The sequence below is a fragment of the Panicum hallii genome, chromosome 9, assembly GCF_002211085.1.
Source record: "Panicum hallii strain FIL2 chromosome 9, PHallii_v3.1, whole genome shotgun sequence".
Lineage (NCBI taxonomy): Eukaryota > Viridiplantae > Streptophyta > Magnoliopsida > Poales > Poaceae > Panicum > Panicum hallii.
Genome location: NC_038050.1, coordinates 70,009,522 through 70,033,426, shown reverse-complemented (window position 1 = coordinate 70,033,426; position 23,905 = coordinate 70,009,522). Strand labels below are relative to the sequence as shown.

General features: G+C 47.1%; 4 protein-coding genes and 1 pseudogene across 6 annotated transcripts; 2 read left to right on the top strand and 3 right to left on the bottom strand.

Moving 5' to 3' along the window:
• Window positions 1-72: 72 nt before the first annotated feature.
• LOC112873971 (protein LURP-one-related 6-like) lies at window positions 73-2,695 on the bottom strand. Of its 3 annotated transcripts, none has more exons than XM_025937088.1 (4): window positions 2,085-2,695; window positions 1,029-1,212; window positions 640-882; window positions 73-525 (listed from the first exon to the last, which is right to left on the bottom strand). In XM_025937088.1, exons 1-4 carry the CDS (start codon window positions 2,330-2,332, stop codon window positions 394-396), a joined length of 807 nt encoding a protein of 268 aa, XP_025792873.1. In that variant the 5' UTR covers window positions 2,333-2,695; the 3' UTR covers window positions 73-393. The 3 variants fall into 3 exon arrangements, with proteins under 3 accessions (XP_025792873.1, XP_025792874.1, XP_025792875.1); XM_025937089.1 differs by having other exon boundaries at window positions 1,029-1,182; XM_025937090.1 differs by lacking the exon at window positions 2,085-2,695 and having other exon boundaries at window positions 1,029-2,052.
• Window positions 2,696-2,853: 158 nt separating this feature from the next.
• LOC112873970 lies at window positions 2,854-6,507 on the top strand (annotated as a pseudogene).
• Window positions 6,508-8,178: 1,671 nt separating this feature from the next.
• Window positions 8,179-14,587, top strand: LOC112872608 (probable lipoxygenase 6). Its single transcript, XM_025935667.1, has 9 exons — window positions 8,179-8,762; window positions 9,815-10,098; window positions 10,790-11,027; window positions 12,035-12,358; window positions 12,475-12,560; window positions 12,660-12,767; window positions 12,859-13,163; window positions 13,284-13,550; window positions 13,663-14,587. Exons 1-9 carry the CDS (start codon window positions 8,366-8,368, stop codon window positions 14,420-14,422), a joined length of 2,769 nt encoding a protein of 922 aa, XP_025791452.1. The 5' UTR covers window positions 8,179-8,365; the 3' UTR covers window positions 14,423-14,587.
• A 1,175-nt stretch (window positions 14,588-15,762) lies between these two features.
• On the bottom strand, window positions 15,763-18,021 carry LOC112872609 (cation/calcium exchanger 4-like). The gene has a single exon (XM_025935668.1). It carries the CDS (start codon window positions 17,794-17,796, stop codon window positions 15,880-15,882), a length of 1,917 nt encoding a protein of 638 aa, XP_025791453.1. The 5' UTR covers window positions 17,797-18,021; the 3' UTR covers window positions 15,763-15,879.
• Window positions 18,022-21,534: 3,513 nt separating this feature from the next.
• On the bottom strand, window positions 21,535-22,514 carry LOC112875431. Its single transcript, XM_025939283.1, has one exon. The coding sequence runs from the start codon at window positions 22,206-22,208 to the stop codon at window positions 21,822-21,824; it is 387 nt and encodes a 128-aa protein (XP_025795068.1). The 5' UTR covers window positions 22,209-22,514; the 3' UTR covers window positions 21,535-21,821.
• Between the last annotated feature and the right edge of the window lie 1,391 nt (window positions 22,515-23,905).

Genomic DNA, 23,905 nt, shown 5'->3' with positions numbered 1-23,905 from the left:
AAACGCACGCAAATGGACCACAGTTCTGGAACTAAGGCCCACTTTGACCCAAATGGGGTGACAATTGGAATGACTCGGCCAGAAGCTCTAATATTAGGGGCCTCCAGCTCGAGGACAATTCTGCACGTCAGCCGGATCCTCTGCATCCAATGATGGAAAGCGAACTACCTGAAACCAATTTACAACAGAACACACTTTTTTTTTTTTGCGAAACAACAGAACACACTTCCATATCACATAGGAGTATATCATGTACATGGTAACCTATCAACATAAGAGAAAGCGTAATGTTTAATGAAAAATCAATCTACACAATTGTATTATAACAAATTGCTAGTGTAATGAATCTTATCGACAGATGGATACGATGAGCAGCTCCCATCTCTAATAACATCAACACCTTGTGGACTCTCCATGAATGTTGTCAAGGATGGCAATCACGCCGACTACAAAGGCCTGGTCATAACCTGGTTGCACCACCACTTGGTAGAAGTCCCTCCCTGCCATCATCCCCTTCACACCAATCTGCGGCGCACATCAACAAAAGAACCAAAAAAAAATGCATCACCCATTGGATCATAATGTAATCCTACTCCTAAGTTCCTCCAAATTTCGTAGTCCTGGCTGTGGAGCCTTTACCTGCGCTGCGACTTGGCCTGCTCGGTTTTTGATGGCACAAGCTCTCTGGACAAAAGATCCAGTCACCTCATAGTCCCAGTGCCTGTTTCTCCCCTTCGGTTCCACAGTGACCTGAACATCACCCTTCATGCAGAGGACAGGCTTAGGATCCTGCAAGCTGAAAACCAGCTTGCTTGGTTCACCATAGTCGGTCAGATATCCTCTCCACCAGTTGTTAACACACAATGCTTGAACAACACCGCCCTGTGAGATCAAGTTTGGTCAGTTTTTTCAGCAACTTGGAATAGCTGAAGATCTTTTGTATTAGTAGAAGAAGCATTCAGAAAGTTTGATCGAACATTCAGAAAAGAAAAGAAAAACATTAAGGTTAGCTCCTGAATTCCTTTCACCTTTTTGTGAATGAACAAGATTGCATTGCCATCACCATCCCTGACAATCAGCTGCCCACTAGCACCTATGATCCCACAGCCATCGACGCTGAAAACGGCCCTCTGATCCTGATCTGTGACAACAAAGCCGCCACCGTTGACAGTGGGAGGGCGCCTGCGCACCATCAGCACAGCGTGCGAAGAACTGCAGAAGATCTTGCTGACAACGGGAGCTATTGTTGTATATGCACCCATGGTATGCAACCTATGTAGCTCTTTCTTACAGTTGAGATAAAGGAATAAATAATCCTTTCCAAAGTCGCAGATAGCTATATATGTGTTATGCTTCTAGGAGACACATGCATTCCCTTGGAAACAGAAACAAGGAATATATAGAGTCATTTGAGTATGGATGTGTCTCATGACTCATCTGTCTACCTGCCTAACAAGGATTGCCCATAGAGGTTTGTGAACTCGTAAATCATTGTGAGCCAAGCATTATTCTGGACGAAGTATGTCATTTGAAGCAACAACACAAGACTATGTTAACTATGCAGGTCTGCTGGACCAACAGGAATCTTTGAAAATGTTTGCTTTAGGCTACCAAACTACTTTATCCTTACCTTTTTGAAGTGTTTACGTTTACCTTGGACGGAATATTGCCTAATCATGGGCCTAATCATGTGCCAATGTCACTTTGCTGGATGCTATACGGCAATGCTAAGTGCCTTGTGATGGACAGACAGGTTCAGGAGATTAAACCAAGCTTATCCTTCTCATAAGTGGATCTAATCACTGCCGCAGAATATACAGCATTTATTCTTTCTCCCTTCCAAAATAGGACATTGATCTCTTCTACACTAAGCAAACACCCTTTTCATATGGGAAACACGAAACAAGCCAGATATTTGTTTCAGGAAACCGCAATGTTCCGAACAACTACTACGGCTCTGTATCTATAGCTCAAGACGCCAGATGCAAGCCAAAGGCATAGGCCATACTCGAATCCGAGCAGTTTCAGCGATACCAATGACCAAACCAACTTGCCCAACTGAATGCAAAATGTGCGGTGCTTACCTGGTTACCTCGGCTTCCGAAGGATCTCCAGTTCTCCACAGCCTCGGTCCAGACGGGATCACGGGAGGCGGCAGCACTTGAGCGCAGCGGGGGCGTCGACCCTGAACTTGGGGCAGCTCCATCGTGTAGTGGCGTGGTGGTCGAGCACGGGTCGCACGACGACGGTGCGGACTGCGGTTGAGCAGCGCGACGACCACCGTGGCGTTCCAGAGCTCGCCCACTGTACTGCAGATCCCGCTGTCGGGCATATACCACGAGGATCTATCGCCCTTGATCCCCGTCGAGACCCCTTACCGCATCGCCTTCCCGCAGCCGCCCGAGGCGGAGATGGGGAGGAAAGGAGGGCGCGGACTCGCGGAGCATGGAGTAGCGGAGGAGAGGAGGAAGGCTGGGACTTCGGGTACGAGCGTGAGTACGGCCACGACGACGAGAAGGTGTCACCGTGCACTCCGAATGTGCCGCCGCCCACCGGGCGCAGCTCGCCAGCAAGTGTATCTCGCCGGCGGCGGACGGGAAAGGGAAGAGAATAGAAGGGCAATAGAAGGGACTAACCTGTAAAAAATAGGCCCACAACCGGGGGGTTTTGTGAAAATAATCGGATCTCGCGATCCTATTTAGGGGTTTTTTTGTAAATATCCGGATCGCGATTATTAATCGCGATCCGTTTCAGGGGGTTTTCAGTAAATAATCGGATTTAGGGGGGTTTTTCTAAATAGTTGGATCACGGATAATAATCGCGATCCAAAGGAGAGGTTAATTTGCAAATTTTGTGACCGCCGTCCACAATGTGACGCGACTTCCCCGCTCTCCTCCGGCGCCGGCGGCAGACACCAGGCGTTTGTTCTGGTTCCGAGTGGATAACCTTTCCGTGCGGATCGGTGCTCCCGGTACTCGCCGTCGTCGGCAGAGGACGGCAGCCGGTGGCAGGAGGCTTCTAAACCCTTCTTCTCGCCCGACCCCAACACGCCGCCGCCGCCGCTTGCCGGAGGCTACCGCCATGTCACCCGCGACCGCCGCAACCGACGGCCGCATCCGGAGCTACGAGGACTTCGCGCAGGTGCACGCGTACCTGCTGGCGGCGTCCGGCGTCTGCACGAGCAGCTGTACAGCAAGCTCGGGGACGAGGTCTTCGACGGTGGGGACGTCTTTGCCGTCGAGCCCTGCGAGGGCGGGAGGCAGATGCATCTAGTGCTCGCCACGGAGGGCCCGCTCGTCTTCCGCCTCCCCCATGCGCTCAAGCTGGTGTGCTTGGATGAGTTGAGCTAGTTTATTCAGGAACGAAACCAAGTGTTTCGATTTGGACTGGTACAGTACGTTTTTTTGTGGCGCCTTGCTGAATAATAATAACAGCGAATTTGAAGATTTGTCATTGATTCATTCAGATTAATCATGATGCGTGCTGAAGGTGTGGATAGTTGGTGATTCTATACGGTAATCAGTAGTCATTCCTGAAGTTGCAGCTAGAATTTCAACTGTTATAGTTAACTTGGACCTATGATTGTCATTACACCACTGGTTTAAAAATAGAAAATAAATGTCTTATCTGCTTCTTCTGTTATCATCTATGCATGACCAACAATCAACATGATTTTGTTGTATTATGGGTGATCTTATGCTTGTATGCTGATGATTTGTAGTTGCGGGAAGTGCCAGGATTGGCTGAAAGGATGGCAGCATTGTTGTGTGTGGATCTGGACCAAAGGATTGGAACTGAAGAGTCAGATGAGCATGATGGTAAGAAGAATGAGAGTTCGGAGCATGTCTTGCACGTGTTCAGTTCAGTCATGGACGGGTAATTGAATTTGGTCCTGTTGTGTTGCTGTTTCATAGCAGGAATGGAAGCCGAGCAGGCAAAAATGGGTTAGAAAGTGAAAACCTGGCCATAAGCACGTGTTTGTTGGTAACAATTTCATTGATACTGACTATTCTTTCTACGAATGATGAACTTCGTCATGGGGATATGTCTTTCACACCTAAGTGTTGGTAGGCATAGTTCGAGCAATCAGTTGTTGTTTACTTTCCTCAGTACAAGGTCATCGCATTATTTGTTCTTTTCTGTTGAAGGTTGGTTTCATCACATTTCTGGAAGACTCTATGCAACCTAGTGTAACCATTTTGTTAATAGAAATGTCAGCCTGGATAGTAACAACAGTATCGTAGTGACACAAATCGTAGCAGAGGTAAGTTCCAAAATTGGAAAATGATCTTTGTGCTGCAGAGATGTCTACTGGCTCGGTCATCCCTTTCACTTCTTCCGAATGCTTTCCTGCTATTTTAATGTTGGGTTTTATATTTGCTCGATGGTAACGTATTTAGGGCAGTAGCATGCATTATATTTGTTAGTGTACAGTTGACCGTCATGCATGGTTTCTCATTCTCTTGTCTCAATGTTTGCAGATATTTGTCATCATAGTGTATGTTTCCTTGCACGGAAAACTTCACTTAGCATTAAGCGGACTTGAGTCTGCAATTATGAAGCAAGCGCGGATGAGAGGAAATCGTGCATTTCAAGCAGCTATGGGATCTCAATCTATTGTTCAGATAGGTCTTTTGATGCCCTTGCCAATGTTTATGGAGATTGGACTAGAAAGAGGTTTCACCCTAGGGGGTTTTATAATCATTCAACTTCGGCTCTGTTCAGTGTTCTTCACTTTCTCCCTTGGGACAAAGTCACATTATTTTGGCAGCACAATTCTCCATGATGATGCAAAATATAGAGCAACTGGCAGAGGTTTTGTTTGCCATGTAAGGTTTGCTGAGAATTAATGGATGTACTCCAGAAGCCACCTACTGAAAGGACTCGAGCTGATGTTACTGCTAGTACTGTATCAGTTACATGATGATGTTGCTACAGATTTTATCTGCCTATATACTTCCGACATCTCAATGTGGTTCTTGGCAATCACTTGGCTATTCGCTCCATTCCTCTTCAGCCCATCAAGATTTGAGTGGCAAAAGATAGTAGATGACTGGACCAAGTGGATTAGTAGTCGAGGTGGCATCGGTCTTCAACCCATCAACAAAGCTTGGGAATCCTGGTGGAAGGTGGAGCAGAACATTTGCAGTCTACAGGTCTACTGGGCTGTTTCTGGGAGATCATAGCATCTCTCAAATTCTTCATATTCCAATACGGTATCATGTATCACCTGAATATCTCTTCTGGCAACAAAAGCATCTCTGTAAGTTATTCTTTCATTTGAGTTTCCTTCTTCAAAGAGTTCATAGAACACAAGTCTTGGTGGATAAACCGCTTTGAATACTGTTCGCATGATTATTTTTGTTGTTTAGAAGCAGTGACAGTATTATTGTGGCTGTCAACTAAAAATATAATTTGTGGCTTCAGGTTTGCGGTCTTTCTTGGTTGGTTATTGTTGCTGTGGTGATGGTCCTAAAGGTAAACTTTCATTTGCCTGCTACGTTTTAAATTCAAGTATATGCTGATTTGAAATATATGTGCATCTTGTTACTCGTTTTCTTTTAAGTTCTTCAAAATGGATCTGCCCTTATTAAGTTGCTAATCAGAATCTTTCTTTAGGTGGTATCCATGGGAAGAAAAAATTTATTGTGGATTTCCAGCTTCTGTTCGGGCTTCTTAAATTGTTATTGTTCATCGGATCTGTTGGAACGCTGGCAATTATTTTCGCCATTCTTCATCTTACAGTTGGTGACATATCGCAAGCTTCCTTGCATTTGCACCCACAGGATGGGGCATTCTGCAGGTATGTCAGTCAGCATTATCCGTCTAATTTCATTTCTCTAGCCCCTAAATGCCATCTGCTGGGCCTAGTATCAAGCTATAAAAATTGTCAGATGTCTACTGCGAAAATGTTAAGATTGCTATAGAAAACATTTCATAGGCTCCATTTGTGAACTTTACAACAGATATCACAGGCAAGTATACCGCCATACCGGTGGCCGAGGCATTTGGGCTGTGGGGATCTGTCAAGGCTCTCTCGAGGGGGTACGGGTACCAGATGGGGATCATCATCTTCGTCCCGGTGGCAGTGCTGGCATGGTTCCCATTTGTCTCGGGATTCAAGACGAGAATGCTATTCAATCAGGCCTTCAACAGAGGGCTTAAAAACTCTCGTATCTTGGCTGGCGGCAAGAAGCGAAGGTGATGTTAGCACAGGAGGAGACATCCGTAAAAACAGGTTAATTAGCTCCAGGATTGTTGTACATGGGTGTTGTTGGAGGCATGTGTGTAAGCCTGCAGGCATGCTGACGCTTTCAGAGTTTTGATGTACACACAGGTTTTCTTTTCTTTTTTGCATTTTCCTTGTAAATCTGATTCGACATTGTTACATAGGTTACATATTCTCGATTGTGCTTTGTATAGGTAGGTGTAAGCATTGACCTCGGTGCCGCAGAACATTACCATTCTTTTGAAATGCAAGCTGTGTCTGGCTGTCTGGTATTTAAATGGCAATTCAGACTCCCTTACATTTTCATGGTTGGAATTATGTGGGTGATAAAACCGAGCGGACCGGAGTTGGCCCACCTGGGCTCGGTTGGCGTGCTTGCACGCGAGAGAGAGAGAGTCAGGCCCATGGAAAAGACTCGCGAGGGCCCATGCCAAGCCCATGCTACTTTTAAAGGTTGCACTCGGCCTAGTAGACAGACAGCGATTCCCCCTCAAAAAAAAAAAAAAGTAGACAGAGTGATTTCTCCACTCGCAACGCAACAACTCTCTAGTCAGCTTCAGCTCTCAGCTCTCTCTCACGGCAAGCCAGCCTTGGTCACAGCAAATCACAGCAACAGATTCTCGAATTGGAAGCGTGGAACACGGTAGTTAACAACTTAACACCAACGGTCATGAGTCATGACCTCCGAAAGCAGTCAACGCACTGAATCCAAGCCGTGGCGTGCTGCGATCCGCGCAAGACTCCTTGGTGATCCACGCCGAGGGAGCTAGTGCTCGTGTGGCTCCCACGGCTCCACGACCAAAAGCAGGTGGAAGACAACGGGGTTGGATTTGCTGCCGCTTTGGGATGGCAGCGGTTGCCGGCCGCCCAGCCTAAAGACGAGCGGGGACACGTCCCTCTCGCCCCAGCCCGGCTCCCCCTTTTCACCAGCGCCATTATTGAGACGTTCAGAGAAAGACCGTCGGGTGCCGACGTCGTGGCGTGCGCGTGCGAGACCGTCCGACGCTACCGCCGCCGTCGACCGGCAGCCGGCCGCCGCAGGGATGGCTAGCTCGCCGTCGCCGGCGGGGGCATTGAGGCACCTTTTTACGCCGGGGAAAAACTGCGTGCGATTTGTCTCCTGCCAACACGAGATCGATCAAGATGGCTCCAGCTGTCCCAGGATCCACGTGTCCAGATGCCCGCGGGCAGTTGCTTCTGGTACCGGTAACCGGGCGAGCGAATCGGATCCAGTGACGTCACCCTGCTGCAACATCACCAAAAAAAATTAGTAAGAGCTTGTCTTATACAATACAGATGCCAAGTCCGACTTCATTAAGCTAGTATAAACAAGACCCAATAAAATTTTTTAACAAGAACCGAAAGGAAAAAGGAACGTGCCGAAATGAGCCCGTAGCACCCCCTCTACAAGCAGTACACACGATATGATTTAACATGCTACTTTTTTCAAAAGGGTGTTGCACGAATTTCGGTGCACAATGGATCCATCGGAGCTTTCGGCAGATTGAAACATGAAAACCGTGGGCAGCTTCATAGTTCCATGGTCAAAGAGCACGCGGTATATTGCCACGTGGGCGACTGCATTTCTCTGTCCACGCACACGTAGCGCGATCCGGACCCGCACGATGACAAAAAACTACTAACTTGGTGGTTGGTTTCTACGGATCGTTGCAATTTGCAAGACAGAAGCCAGCATCCTTTTTCAGAGACTGATTGCAACCTTCCCTGGTCTGAAACTCCGAGCTGTTCAATTTTCAATTCAGATGACTACTGTTCCTTCCGCTCTGAAGATGTCTGTCTCGTGCCGTAGAACAAGCGCGGGTTCAGATGAACACGAACCAAGCAGCTTCCGTGCAAGTCGCCGGCTCGCCATGGTCCATCGCCATCCGCCCATCCAGACGACCAGACCTGCCGACTACGAAACGCGAATATAAAATGGCAGGAGCGCACGAGGCTGTGTACTGGACTCTCAGCTGACGCGGCTCCTCTCCTAAACCAAAATCCTACTGCCGCAGTGTGCAGCGCTGGGGCGGCCGGTGCTCCAGCACAACAACGACGCCAACCACCTCACCTCACTAGCTCCCACCTGCGCAGGGTCAAAGCCGAAAGATCCCCGAGGGCGAGCGGGCGCGCAGCATGGCCGCGCCATGCAGGGAGCTCACCGGCCTCCGGCGGGCGACGCCCGCGGCAGCTAGGCCGCCGGTGCCGGGGCGCCGGGGCGCGAACGAGCTCTGCCTCGCGCCGTTCCACCACACCGCGCCGCGGCAGCAGGGGAGGAGGAGGCAGCTGCGGCGGGGCGTCAAGGCGGTGGCGGCCATCAGCGAGGACCTGCCGAGGCTCGCCGCGCCCGGGAGGAATGGCGCGGTGGAGGGCGGCGGGCGCCCGGAGAAGGTGCTGATGCGGGCGGCGCTGACGGTGCGCCGGAAGCAGAAGGAGGACCTCAAGGAGGCGCTGGCCGGCCACCTCGACGCGCTCTGGGACATGGTCGGCTGGAGCATCGCGCTCGAGCTCATCAGCACCAAGATCCACCCCAGTAAGCACCGCGCCCCATTCCCCCCTTGCTTGCTCCTCGTCCAATTCACCACTTCTTTTCCAATTGGGACCACTATTCGTCCGAGTTGACTTTGCTCTCTCAAGCTTGAACCTTTCGGAGCTGTTAGATTTTTTTCCCTTTCTTACGATCGTTGCTAGAGGCTAGAGCTATCGGGAACTGGATATGCAAAGTTCTTGCCTTTTTGGGCAGCTCCGTCTGTTGACCGTGATCGGTAGGTGGAACCAGCAATCAGAGGAAGATGCTAACTAGATGCACATGATCATCAGATCTTCAATAATGGAGACATGATAAGGCCGTGTGCGCGATTCTCTGCATTAGTATATTCGCTCTGCATTTTCCAACAAATTATTTAATCAGAAAAAAGAGAGAGAAGAACTAAGGCTATGTTTGGATCCAAGGGCAAATGGCAAAAGGGCGAATGGTAAAATTTTTGCTCCTGTCACATCAGATTTTTGGACGCTAATTAGAAGTATTAAATATAGTTTAATTAAAAAACTAATTACATAGATGAGGACTAAACGACGAGACGAATCTATTAAGCCTAATTAATCCATAATTAGCAAAATTACGGTAGCATTTGCCCTTTTGCACTTTGGGGTGTTTGGATCCAAAAGTGCAAAGGAGCAAAAGTTTTGCTCTTTCTCTTTCTCTTTCCGTTGGATCCAAACAGGCCCTAAACAACTGGATCAGTTCAACTTTTCAACCACTGGCATCTTTCACTAGACCACGACTTCCAAGATCCTGCAAGAAGAGAACAAATTGAGCAGAGTTTTTGCAGGACTTCCTTCCTCCCAGTCTTCAGAGCACCGCGAAGCTCCCTTTACCCGTAGTCCCGTCCTGATCACTGCAGAATAATTCAAGCTCAAATGAGTCACTGTGCAATACTGAAACGAACGTGTTTTCCCCGCCTCTCCATTCGCGCCATGTGATCGCCTAGCCAAAGCTGTGGCAGTCGCTTTCCATGTCGTATTTGACTTTTCCTCTTAGTGCCGTTCTAACTTTTATCCGGCTCGTGCCACGTCAATGGCCAGGGACCAAGAAGCCGATGCAGAGCGGCCAGGCATCGATCAAGGACTGGTGCCAGAAGAGGGGCAGCAAGGGAGAGCACGTCGTGTACACTGCAGAGTTCATGGTGGATTCAGACTTCGGCGAGCCTGGAGCGATCACCGTGGCCAACCGGCACCACCGGGAGTTCTTCCTGGAGAGCATCGTCCTGGAGGGCGGGCTGCCGTGTGGGCCGGTGCACTTCGCCTGCAACTCCTGGGTGCAGTCCACCAGGGAACTGCCGACCAAGAGGGTGTTCTTCAGCAACAAGGTAATATTAACATTTTCTGCTAGAGAAAAAAAAGGTACTCTAAGTATGCATAATGCATTTTGATTTTTTATTAGCTCAAGAAACACGTTTTGTGGGTCTATGGCTAGACCTGGACTTTCTAGTACTCGATGGTCGCCATAAGTATGTGCCTGCAACATCAATCCTTTGCTAAATAAGCAGGCTGGTCATGCATCCTTTTCTTTGATGTTGATAGCGAAAGGAGGTCATTAACTGTAAAACGAGGAGCCCAGTTTAAAGGCATGATTAACTGATATGTCATCGTCTACGAGCTGTTTAAATGTCCAGTTTTTAAATAGGCCTCAGTAGAACATATCTGTAGACCTTCCCAGGAAAAAAAACCTTCTTGCTAGTAGGACACCGATTAATTGAGCTTAGTGGGACATCAATCCTTAGTTCATGTGTATTTCAGTTAATTTCCAAAATTTACCAGCAATTTCAAATCTGATATTCTGCCGACCTGTTACAGTTTACTATATAATAAATCAAGAACCATTGAAAATCCATAAATATAAGTAGATCCACCATATAGCCAGATTTAGGTTGTAACCCCCATATGCTGCCTACCAGATTACCTTTTTTATTTGAGTTTGGTACTAATACCAAGCATTGATCTATCCATTAGGAATTTGTAGCATCATGTTTCTGATTAGACCTGGGTAATCTCATGCAGCCATATTTACCATCTGAAACACCACCTGGGCTTAGAGAACTAAGGGATAAGGAGCTGAAGGACCTGAGAGGAGATGGCACAGGAGTGCGAAAATTATCTGACAGAATATATGATTATGCGACATACAATGATTTGGGGAATCCAGATCGAGGGAAAGAGTTCATCAGGCCGATCCTTGGAGGCGAGAAAATCCCTTACCCGCGGCGATGCCGTACTGGTCGTCCACCAACTGATACCAGTAAGTTCTGTTACCTTTGCAATTGTTGGCAGATAGTGGAAATTATAATTTGGCTAAAGGTAAGACAAAACGGTGCATGTTATTTTCCAACTACAGCCACAATGGCATATGTGCATGTCCAATTCTACTTTGATCAAATGGCATGTCACTTTCAGACTTGACAGCTTGACCAATCAGCCACCATGACCACGTGGGTTGATGCTGTCCAAATTTTGAACAAAAAAAACGTATGATTCAGAATTGTGTTTCACACCTGACTTGAGCAATACCTGAAAATTAGATCTGGTCATAAATATCTGTTCAACACGCTCCATGGAGAAAAGAAAAACTGAGTTGTCACATTGCAGCAGAAGAACAATTCAACAGGCTCAGATAAGGATCATTGGAAAATTCCTTCTGGGTCAAGAGTAAGGATCATTGGAAAATTCCTTATGAGTCAATAGTGTTGATAAGTAATGATCATTTCCATTTGTTAGGTTGGATGTACATGACCAAATGGTAGTAGCAACCAGGAACACCTACAGATTCTTTGTGTGTGCTATTGCTCTCAGATTCTTTGTGTTTTCCATTCTGAGGCAAACTGACTCTTGAATGTTCTCCATGCTATGATTACAAAGTCTACAATGAAATACAGAGAAAAGTATTCCTTGCCGTTTCTCTCCATTGATTTTCTGTTATCCATTGCATGACACTAAGTTTCCAGCTTGTAATTGTGCCAGCAACCACATGCTTTCCTATAAACATATTTGAATAGATATATATGCCAGAGAAAAGTGAAACTAATTTGCATAATTTGGTTCAATTCATAGGAATTAAGATTTTCCATAGGATTTATTACTGGAGGATTTTTCTAAATTTTAATCATTCATGGTAAATTATGGCATCTAAGATGGGCGATCAAGCAGTTTACTACAAGTTGGTTGCATTAATTTTTTGAAGACTAACCATGTCTGCTTTTCATCTCATAGAGACAGTGTGGCTAATTTGTGCATTTCCCTATGGTGTAGGCATGCTGGCTGAGAGCAGAGTAGAGAAACCGCATCGGATATACGTACCTCGGGATGAGGCATTTGAGGAGCTGAAGCAGGGAGCCTTCTCAGCAGGAAGGCTCCGGGCAGTACTTCACACCCTTATCCCATCGATGATTGCAACCATCTCAGCTGAGACCCACAACTTTCAAGGCTTCCACCACGTTGATAATCTCTACAAGGAGGGTCTCAGGCTGAAGTTGGGTCTCCAGGAGCACCTATTCCAGAAGATACCCCTTGTTCAAAAGATTCAGGAATCGAGTGAGGGGATGCTTCGATATGATACACCTAGCATCCTTTCCAGTAAGTAAAATTCATTAGATTTTTGCTTGAAGTGTGCCAACGCCAGATGTTCTTCGATTCAAGTGCCTTCATGCCCAGAGAACTGCTGCTCTAATGCTCATACTTTGATTCTACAGAGGACAAGTTTGCATGGCTCCGTGATGACGAGTTTGCTCGGCAGACTGTAGCAGGAATAAACCCAGTTAACATTGCGAGGCTCACGGTAATGAAGTGAAAACATGATTTAGATGTTGATCAACACAGCAGTAATCCATAGCCTTCTTTTTAGAGTAGTACTTTACTAGTGGTTATATGAAAATAGGTTTTCCCACCAGTGAGCAAGCTGGATCCTGCAATCTATGGATCACCAGAATCATCGATTAAAGAAGCAGACATCACTTGTCACCTCAATGGACTCACAGTACAACAGGTATTGTCAATATGATGAAGCCTAAAATTGTGTTCAGTTTTATGCCAATGTTTTTTCTTCTGCTGATTTTGATCACATGTCACGAGTGTAGGCAATGGACGAGGCAAAGCTATTCATATTAGACTACCATGATATCTACCTGCCGTTCTTGGACCGGATTAATGCGATAGAGGGAAGGAAGGCATATGCAACCCGGACAATTTTGTTCCTTACCCAAGCTGGCACACTGAAACCAATTGCCATTGAACTTAGTCTTCCTCCAAGCCAGCCAGGCGAGCCTCGGCCTAGCAAGGTCCTTACCCCTCCCTGTGATGCTACCTCCAACTGGCTCTGGATGCTTGCCAAAGCTCATGTCAGCTCCAATGACGCCGGCGTCCATCAGCTTGTAAACCACTGGTATGGATTTCAGAATTAACTGTTATTGTGGTGAACACATATTTGAGTACATTACAAATGCACTTCAGGCAATTTCTAACAATATGAAACATGAAATGCTAACCTGAAAATTACTTTCAGGCTGAGGACACATGCTATAATGGAGCCATTCATCTTGGCAGCGCATCGGCGAATGAGCGCAATGCACCCAATCTTTAAACTCCTGCACCCCCACATGCGGTACACGCTGGAGATCAATGCGCTTGCCCGGCAGAGCCTGATCAGCGCGGATGGCGTCATTGAATCCTGCTTCACCCCTGGCCCTGTCTCCGGCGAGATCAGCGCTGCATACTACCACAACCACTGGCGGTTCGACCTTGAGGGCCTCCCTTCTGACCTCGTCCGCAGGCATGCCATTGCCCCATCCATTACCACAAGCCATTGCTTGATTTTGCAAATCACAAAGCTCTGCAGTATCATGGTCACTGACATCCTCCCGCTCCGGGTTCATCCTTCTCAGGGGAGTGGCTGTGGAGGACGCTTCGCAGCCTCACGGCATCAGGCTCCTCATCGAGGACTACCCTTACGCCAACGACGGGCTTCTGCTGTGGTCGGCCATTCGCAGCTGGGTCGAGTCGTACGTGCAGCTCTACTACCCGGACGCAGGCACCGTGCAGTCCGACGACGAGCTCCAAGGATGGTACCACGAGACGGTCCATGTCGGCCACGCCGACATCCGGCACGCGCCCTGGTGGCCGACGCTCTCCACGCCGGACGACCTCGCGTCCATCCTCACCACGCTCATCTGGCTGGCGTCGGCGCAGCACGCGGCGCTCAACTTCGGGCAGTACCCGCTGGGCGGGTACGTCCCCAACCGCCCTCCGCTGATGCGGCGGCTGCTGCCGGACCCGGAGCGCGACGCGGCCGAGTACGCGGCGTTCCTGGCGGACCCGCACCGGTTCTTCCTGAACGCGATGCCGGGGGTGCTGGAGGCCACCAAGTTCATGGCGGTGGTGGACACGCTGTCGACGCACTCGCCCGACGAGGAGTACCTCGGGGAGGGGCGCGACGAGCCGTGGACGGGCGACGCTGGCGCCGTGGCGGCGCACGCCATGTTCGCGGCTGACGTGCGCCGCGCCGAGGAGACCATCGAGCGGCGCAACGCGGACCAGGGCAGGAAGAACCGGTGCGGCGCGGGCGTGCTGCCGTACGAGCTGCTGGCGCCCAGCTCGCCGCCGGGGGTCACGTGCCGCGGCGTGCCTAACAGCATCTCCATATGATGCTGTGTAAAAGAAGAGACCCCTTGATTTTTTCCCTTCATTTTTCTACGGCTAAATGCACTATTATTGTTTTGAGGAAATGCACTGCTTCTCAAGCAGATCTATGCGAGTTTCACTCCTCAATTAAACTGAATCTTCTCTTCTGGAGAGTAGGTGATCAGGATATCCACAAGCACTAGGAAAATCAAATAGTTTTTCAAAAAACTAGGAAAATCAAATATACTCTGTATAATAGAAAAGTTCGAAATAAAAGTTTGGAATTGAACGTTGGCCTACTTGGCCTCCACATCCGCCCTTAAGAAGCTGCACTCCCAAGTATGAGTGTATGACAGTTAGCATGTTGAGTTAAAAGTCCGATGATATTCAAGTTCAAATTAGGAAAATTGGCTTAAAATTGGGAAATTGAGTGGAAACTGGAAACCATTCTCTCTTTTATTGTTGAGAAGAAACCCGTAGATTTTCAAGTTCTGAAACTTCCTGGCTGAAAGTGCTCTCAAGATATATTCGAATTAAGATTGCATTGGTGGTTGAAATCACCTTTTGGATGATGAAGCGGTTGAGGTGAGGGATGGAGGGAGCTTCCCACAGCCTCCAGCTCCAGCAAAGTGAACTGACTGCTTCTCTCCTGGCTAGCATTCTCTTCTCTTCCGGACTTTCCCATTAAAAGGTACTACGACGTTCTCGTGTTTGGTCATCCGACTCTAAACAGCAATAGCAATACATCATTTTGATCGGACGATTAAATCGGGAACAATTAGTTTAAGCTTAAGGAACAAAAGAGGAATGCAGAGTTGCAGACATGGCGATGTGCCGAAGTGCTGGTTATGCAGAGCATTCTTTGAGACCACATGTATCAAATTTTGCCTGTTTGATTCTTGGCAAGTTGTTTCACTCTGACTATTTGCAGAGGTTCCCATTTCCAGGTTTCAAAGGTTTTAACCAGCGCACATCTCAGTATTTTCTTGTCAGAGCTAATAAATTGGGAATATATTTGGATTGAGTTTAAAGTTACATGTGAACAGTCAGGTTAAACAGTTAAAAGATGAGGTTATATGGATAATGATGCATTTTATTCTGAGTACCATCAAGAAGCAACATGAGATACCGCTAATAACTTACACAAGTGCCAGATCCAGAGCAAGAAAAAGGAGATGGTGCTGTGCAAGTATGCACTGATTAGCTAGTTCATGGAAGACCAACAGCACAGGTGTGTAACAGGAAGATCATGGCAGTGTTTACAATATTACTATGAATGCAGAGAAAGTTACAAATAGATACACTCGTACACCAGTTGCAGCTGAGTTTTTGTTCAAAAGACCCGAACCCAAGAACATACACAATTTGACACACAAGGCCAGAATGGAAGGGCACCATATAACTCCATTTCATTTGTAAAAATGACAATCAAGGACAAGTAGTTTGATGTGCATCGCATCTTTACAGTACAAGAACATATACTAACTCAAGCCAGGTAGTGGCAATATCCCCATAGCATTGCTTACCCTAATAAAAAGAAAAACTGAGTAAAGAGCAATTAGGCCAATTCCAAGTATCTTATTAGGCCGCATGTCACCTCGCGGCAGCATAACAAGAGCCCAGATCAATCCAGCGACAAGAAAGCCCATAGTGTAAATAAGAGAGCGGTCTTGCGGAAGAACATACGAACTGGGTGCTGTTGACCAAGCTCCGAGAAGCATTGAGAGTCCCAAACCAGCAAGTGTATTGAACATAGGTCCGGCATAACATCCAGACATAGCAATCTGCACTCCATCACCTCCATTCATCGCCAGAGCAACATTTGACATTAAGTCACCCATTGAATTCCCCCAAGCTAGAACTGTTAACCCAAGAATTGAAGGATTGATCCCCAATATCACACCCAAAGCAACCAAAAGTGCAACGAGTTCATTAGCGACGATGTAGAACCAAACGATGCTCATCACAAACCCTCCAAAAACCCAAGGGAACAAAAATCTCCGTGGAGGGCGTTCACTACTGGTGAACAGGAAAGCCAGAGCAGCTAGTCCAATCCCCAAAATGCTAGCTATCACATATGCTGCTATGCTAGCTTTGGTGGATACCCCATCCTGACTGCTCCACAGAAATGCCAAAAGAACAGGTGCCAAGCAAGCACTTGCAACAGCATACTCTTTCGACCAGCGGTCTTCCTCAACAATTGGAATAGTCAACCTTCTTGGTATCGTCAAGGGCAGCTCCATAAACAAAAACAGCTTGGAGATATTAGGCGTGGAGGTATCCGCTTCTCCTTCACTCCAACCCCACAATGGTCTTGAGCTATCAGGGGAACCGACTCCAGTCGCATGATTTGAGTAGATGGCCACATGAGAAGCCCACATCCACTGAGGCAAGGATGTGTTTATTTGGGAGGCTTCACCATCTGCATCCTCCACAAGAAGTGAACTGTACACTGACTCATCCTCATCTGTTCCTTGTTCAAAGATACTTCCCCTCACAGGCAGCAATGGCGTGACCACGTCAAACTTCAGCCTCCGGGCATGTTTCCTCAATACCTCATTTGCAGCCACTACAAATGCATAGATTGCATAAATTGACACGAACATCATAGCTCCCCAAACAGTCACCTTCCCAGCGATCAACACTACAGACAGCGCAACCAGAGTCACAAGAAAGAACCCAACATCCCTCACAAAGCACCTTCGATCAATCTGCACATTCTTCTCTGCGACACACAGCGAAACTGCCCCAACCACGACACAAGTCACAAATACGGCTCCGCCCAACACGCTATTCAGCCCCACATCACCTGCACCGCTCCCCATAAACGCTGCAATGCTTGCAAACACGTCAGGAGCCCCATTACCAAATGGAAGCAGCGTCACACCAGCCACTGTCGGCGGGAGCCGCAACAGGGCTGACATCTTCTCGAGGCTGCAGCAGAAGTAGTCGGCGGCAGTGTTACCCAGCATATAGAACAGCGCCGCCAGGCACACCCCGAGCACGGCGTAGCCCAGCACCCTGAACCTATTGCATCTGCAGTAGAAGAAACCTAGGTAGTCCACGAACCCGCCGGAGCTGCACTGGGGGTGGGCCCGGAGGAATTCGCACTGCGTCTCGAACCCCTCGTGCCGCGCGACGCCAGCGCACGCGATGGAAGGATCCTCTGGCTGCTCGCCGTTCAGCGTAGCGACCTCCGAAAGGTTTGCGCCGCTGGGTGCGGGGCCGGCAGGATCGGCATCGGAGAGGAATCTGCGGTGCACCGGGCGCAACACGGAGCCCAGGAGCGCTGGAGCGCGCGCCGAGCCCCCATCGGAGCGGCTGTACAGGAGGAGGAGGAAGAGCACCAGGGAGACGGCGGCGAGGGGCCTGACCCGGCGCGGCTGCGACGCGATCATCGCCGGCGAGGTCAGGGGCACGGGTTTCCGTGGACGGGCATGCCGAATTGGCGGTTGGATTTGGGGTTATTGACGGGTAGAGCGGTGATTCTGGGGGTTGGGACCGGGCCACCGGGGTTAGGGTTTGCCGCGGAGGTTGGGCGCGGTTTGGGATTGGGAATCGGGAGATGATGTCGAGCGGAAGGAGACGACGGGTTCTCTTCGCTCGCTTGCCTTGCTGAGTTGGGGACGCCGGGACGCCGCGCGAAGGAACGGTAGTTGTTAGATGGGCCGGGCTTTGTTTGTTAGATTGGCCAGCTTGGGCCGATGTGCTTCGTGTTGGGCCTGACCGCGAAGGATTGATAGAGCCGATGGAAGTGTTATCAGCTTCTCTTTGTTCATCTGAGGCATTGCTCATTTACCATTCCCGGCACAGAATAATGGCACCTTGATGTGAGAACTGAGAACGACAAAAGAGTACAGTAACACTTATCCTTCGGATGCTTATTTGGTTCTCAAAATGATTGGATATTTTTCTAGGTTGTATGCAGCTCTCTGCTGTTAGTACTGGCATCTTGTCATAGTCTGTTTTCTACTGACTTTATATTAAGAGAATCAGTGAAATATTTCTCAGGAGTGCAGAGTTGTAAAATAAGCTGAGGAAGGACCTGATGCCCTGCTCCATCCGTGGCAACACTATTGTTAAACCTGTCCTAATCAAAGCTATTTTGGAGCAAATGTCCTTCTTAATTCCCAGTTATCTTTCCCCAAGGGGGAGAAGATCAGTGACTGTCCTTGTTAACTTAAATTTATCAGGCAACTTGCCACAGACTAATCTGTCGATGCTGCTCGATCTTATGTACATCAGTGGTTGCTGTCTCATCTTGTCGGGAAAAGAACACTTGCGAACAATGATCACTGGTTTCATTTCTGCATTTAATCAAATATGGCATATTTTGGAACATTCCAATACATTCAGAGTTCAGACTCATAACTTTTTGCTGGTAATATCACAACACTACTACTGAGTATCTTTTCCTCTAAGAAACATTGCTAATGAGTACATCCATGATCAAGGCAGCTCGACCTGATATATGCTAGTGTATAACCAGTCGTAGTCAAAACTATTTGGTGCTAGCGTCCTTCTTCATTACATTTTGTGTTCCCCAGAAAAAAAATCAGTAAATGTCCTTGTTAACATAAATTTATCAGGCAACTTGCGACATCAAAAGCTACCGGTGGTTGCTTTCTCCTTGCCAGGGAAAGAACGCTTGTGAACAATGATCACTGGCTTTCTTTGTACAACTAATCAAACACGGAATATTTTGGAACATTCCAAGCTTCCAACAACACTCAATTATGGCTTCGTTGCTAGTTTTTCACGACACTACTACTACTGAGTATTTTCCCCTGAAATATAAAAACATTACTACTGAGTAGTGAGTACATCCATGACCAAGGCAGCATTCTCAAATACTACCAAACAAAAAAAAAACATCATCTCAAGAAAGATGTTAAAGAATAGATAAGATCATCATAAGCAGGATGTTAAACAACAGCTAAGATCATCAAAAGAAAGATGTTAAACAACAGCTAAGTGGAGAAAGTGTCCAATGTGACCGACGCATTTGCTGATGCGCTGATGCATAATTTATAGCAGAAAACCTGACAAGTGAGCCGCCAAGTCATCTTAAATTTTCCTCCTCTGAAAATTAGAGGCAGGTCATCATGAGAAGCGAATATGCCAGGAACACTATGCGAGGAAAGATCTATACATGATAGGATCGAAAGCAACCCATATACTGGTTCTAATCCAGTGGTCCATATTCCTGATGGAACGGGCCTATAAAATTTCCTGGTCAAGACAAAACTTGTACGAAATTGCGTTTTAAATTCGGGGAAAGGGGATGGTAATTGGTGGCCACATCATGATCTCCACGTAATTCAATGCACTTGTCTAGTGCTCCACAAAGAAGCGACCGATGATTACGTCGCGCGTGGAAGATTCGTCCTCACCAAAATTCTCATGAACTCTGACCGCGAACGCTCTGAGCTGAAAACAACAGCAAAGAGACTCCGAATTATTTCAGCCACATTTGAAATTGAACAGCATAGAGTTTGAATTTCTGAAGTTCAGTAAACATGTAACTGGAGATTGCGTGAATGTTGAGTAACACGCCGACAAGATTAGCTCATAGGATCCGGTAGTTTTATCAGCACTCACTCAATTGCATGTGTATGTGATAACGACCGCTGTCTGATTGCTCATTGGACAGACCGGAGCCCTGAATCCTCACTAAAATCACAGGAATGGATTCTTCATGTCGGCCGCGACGAAAAAATTGCAGAAGAAGTCGGGTGAGTGCATCTCCAGCAGATTACTATCTTTATACCCTATATATTTTTTCTCTTCATCACCAATAACACTTTTTATATTTCTATACTCAATGGATAAGGTGGAGGGAAGAATCCTCCTACATTTTAGCAAGAGGAAGGTGTGTTTTGGCGATCACTAAAAATATTTTAGTATTCGCGATGGAATTGGTAATTTGCTGGAGCACCTTTCGTTACCAAAAGGATAGTTTTTTGGTATTGGAGAGAGGGATAAGTAATTTATTTGGGGATGGTTTTCAGCTCATTTTGGCGCAGGTGAAGATGAGCATCATAGTTCACAGACATGATTGGTAACCACTCCATTAAGCCCAGAAAAATCATGGAAGATTGGCATCACCTTAACCCAATCAAGAACCATGGGTTCAACATCAGACGCCCCTAAAAATAGTTGCAATTATTGGCTGGTTGCTTCCTATCAGTTGCAAGCTTGCCGCTCCAAAATTTTAATTAGAAAGGTGATTCTCGGAGTTTATTTTATCTTTTCAGCAAAGTTGACTTCACCAATATTACTTCTCTTCTGACTAAAGAATCAATTGCAAGTGGTAGCAAGGAACGTTACAAGGTTTCCCATGCAGGCCAGCAGATAAGAACAAATCTTACTTGAAAAAGCCAAGCATATCACTAGCAACAGTTATACTTTGTGTTCAGAAACTTACCCTAAAATCTGGATAATTTTGTATTCAGTAACTTAACTTTATTGCAATGTGCAATTTAGATATCAGTCATTGCTTTGCACTGCAATTTGCACTGTGATATGCTATCAAATGAGTGAAAAAAGCTGTATTCTTTGCTCAAAATGATCCTCGGACACTCGTGTGGTCTAGTTGCTCCACATGACTCCATTGATCGTATTATCCTCCATACTCTGTTACTAAAAAAATAATTCACTGCCTGTAACCAACACTTAACTGGTTAATTTTGGAACCTAAGATACTTTGTACTCACTTGCACGAATGTTTGCCGTGTGCTACAAGCCTGCTAGGTTTGACGAAGTCTCAGTAGTATAAATCTGAAAATAGCTCGTGATTTGTCTGAAAGAAGAAAAGTAGATCCGTGCCTCTGGCACTCTGCGCCTTTTGATTTCTCTAAATATTCAGTCGATTTCTCTAAATATTCAGCAAGGAGAAAATATATACGCCGATTACTCATAATTGTTCCATTCTTACCATGAACCAAGATATAATTCTCACATTCAATCATCAGCAATGCTAAATGCTAACGCATATAAAATCTAAAGTTGGGTGAATTTGTACTTAATAACATGTATCCATCCGTTTCAAATTGTAGTTCGTTTTGATAAATCTAGATTGTAAAATCTATATATCTAGATTTGTCAAAATGACGTATAATTTAGAACGGATGGAGTAATCAGTAAGATGGAATTCTCCCATCTCGTAGCTTTTTTATGTATGCAATTCCCACAGCCCTTCTCTTTCCAAAATTTCTGATCTTCCACACCTCCTCGGACTTTTGCAAGAGCTGGAAAGATTGCAGCATTTTTTTGCGAATTAAGCATGCAAATATTCAGAACTAAAATGTAAATTACCAAACACGTGGAAAAGGAAAAAAAGAGAGGAAAAAAGACCAGCGCTATTGCTAGCTAGCTAGCTCCGCCTGCAAGAACAAATCTTCGATCCGTCTGAGGCAGGCGGTCATGAGGCCTCCTGGAACTCCACCACCACGACGGCCTTCTCCTCCTTGGCGCCCGCGTTGCGGAGCAGCCGCCGCACCGCCGCGATGAGCCGCTCGGCCGCGGCCGGCGTCCGGCGCCCGTCAAGCGCCCCGCAGAAGGCGGCGTGCCTCGCGATCGCCGCCTCGACTTCCAGCTCCGACCCACCTCCCGCAGCGACCTCCTCGCTCACGGTGTCGCCGCAGAGCCCGCACAGCCAGCGCCCACCGTACCGCGCGCGCACCCCGGCCGCGTACGCCGACGTGCACTCCTCCCTAAGCCCGCAGCACGCGCACACCTCCCACTCCTCCACCTCGGCCGCGACCACGATGGCCGGCGCCACCTCTTGCCCGGCCGCCGCCGCGGACATGAGGGAGAAACCCAAAGAATCGGATATATTCAGTAAAAAGAAGCTGCTTGGTGGGCGGAAGGAAAGGGGGATCGATCAGAACTGCTCTGCGAGTCTGAAAACTCTGAATCCACCAAGGGAAGGACAGGGAGGTGCTACTCGCCGGTGGTGAGGGCGTGGGGGAGGAGGGGTGGATGGACCGGTGGTTCGTCCATGGAGGAGGAGGTGGAGGGCAGCGGAGCTGCGATTGGTGGAGCAGCTTGCTCTGTGGGGGTTGCGGCTTTGTATTCGGCGAGCTGGAATGGGAGGAGTCAGTGAGGCGGGGCAGCGTCGGTTAAAATGGCGGGAGGAGGGTGTAGTGAGGCGTCGGAGTGGGGCCCACAGCCATATGATTGAGGTGGGATTTGCTTGGGGGGTTTTGGCGAGCTGAGTTAGAAACTATGGCTGCTGAGCTGGCAGTGACAGCGATGCATATTGGATGATTAGGACCTTATTGCTAATATGATAGGTATGGTGTGAAGTCTCCAAACCTCATTTCATGGTTGTTAAGTTCCAACAATGTTCTGGTGGAGTATATAGCTGAATTGTACTAGACGGTTTCCTTACCTATTTGATGTTGCATGGGTGTCAAATTCTTATACCGAGCTTACCGAGCTAAGGTGCAGAGGTATTAGAAAACCACGAAGATAAAAGTGTTTTTCCATAACACCAAACAATATCCAAATTATGTAGTGCCTTTTTATGCATGCTATCTCTTTGGGATTTTTTGCTGGTTTGTGCATAAATCGGCTTGTGGCTATATGAAGTGTTTGAACACATCTACTGCCTGTTTTCTCAAAGACACAAACACACCCATACTGCCCCAGCACCACATCATATGATGTTTTATTTGGTAAACTTTCCGTGTACGCTTAGCTCTCACCTTTCCATGGTAACCATGGAAGTAAATGAGGACCTACGGTGGGAACACTAGCTGGTGGTGCCACGTCAGGGATAAGCTGGCATTAGATGCCAGCACTGGACCGATATATGCTCCACCACAGCACTGTGGTACTGAGACATGCACCGGCGCCGATCTGGACAGCCACGGGCCTACTTGCCTTGCTCTTTTATGCCCTCATCAAGTGATTTTGTAAGCCAAAAATTATAAAGATTAATAGATTATAACGTAGCAAATGGGGACCGGCCAGGTGACTCGAACATTAGTGGCATATATGAGTTATGAGTATATTCAGCCTATTTGATAGAGCTTCTCTGTAAATAATTTCCTGTAAGAAATGATTATCTGATGGTAAGTGATTATATGGCTAAAAATAATTCTATAATCTACAGTGATAATCTAGGATAAGCACCGTAAGGAATTGATCTTTTATGGAAAGTGTATTAGGATAAGCTGTTCTTTTTTAGCTTCCAACATTTTAGTTTACTTCAAGATCACTTCACGAAATCACTGTCCTTGTGAATTAACTGTCAGGTAGAGATTTCACTAGAATTGCTCTGAAGTTTCTTAATTGAGAATACTTCAGGTGCTGCAGTGCTCCATAGGAAAAAAATCACCAAAAATGCATAAAATTCAATAGAAATATAAATGGATAGACGATGTAAGGATCTATGTTCATGAAAAGTTTAGTGTTGAACAAAATTTTGTGCAATGAGAAATGAAAAAAAAAAGACAAATCAGCCTATTTGTAGGTGTGGGTTATGGAGTGTGGATCCAG

Bases quoted from the DNA above. Each gene is read 5' to 3' on its own strand.
- LOC112873971 (XM_025937088.1), bottom strand. From the start codon at position 2,332: ATGCCCGACAGCGGGATCTGCAGTACAGTGGGCGAGCTCTGGAACGCC. The intron at 1,213-2,084 runs GTAAGCACCGCA...GATCTTCTGCAG, and splicing joins TCGGAAGCCGAGGTAACCAG to TTCTTCGCACGCTGTGCTGA. The intron at 526-639 runs GTAAAGGCTCCA...TGTGCGCCGCAG, and splicing joins CAGGCCAAGTCGCAGCGCAG to ATTGGTGTGAAGGGGATGAT.
- LOC112872608 (XM_025935667.1), top strand. From the start codon at position 8,366: ATGGCCGCGCCATGCAGGGAGCTCACCGGCCTCCGGCGGGCGACGCCC. The intron at 8,763-9,814 runs GTAAGCACCGCG...GTCAATGGCCAG, and splicing joins CAGCACCAAGATCCACCCCA to GGACCAAGAAGCCGATGCAG. The intron at 12,561-12,659 runs GTAATGAAGTGA...ATATGAAAATAG, and splicing joins TTAACATTGCGAGGCTCACG to GTTTTCCCACCAGTGAGCAA.
- LOC112872609 (XM_025935668.1), bottom strand. From the start codon at position 17,796: ATGATCGCGTCGCAGCCGCGCCGGGTCAGGCCCCTCGCCGCCGTCTCC.
- LOC112875431 (XM_025939283.1), bottom strand. From the start codon at position 22,208: ATGTCCGCGGCGGCGGCCGGGCAAGAGGTGGCGCCGGCCATCGTGGTC.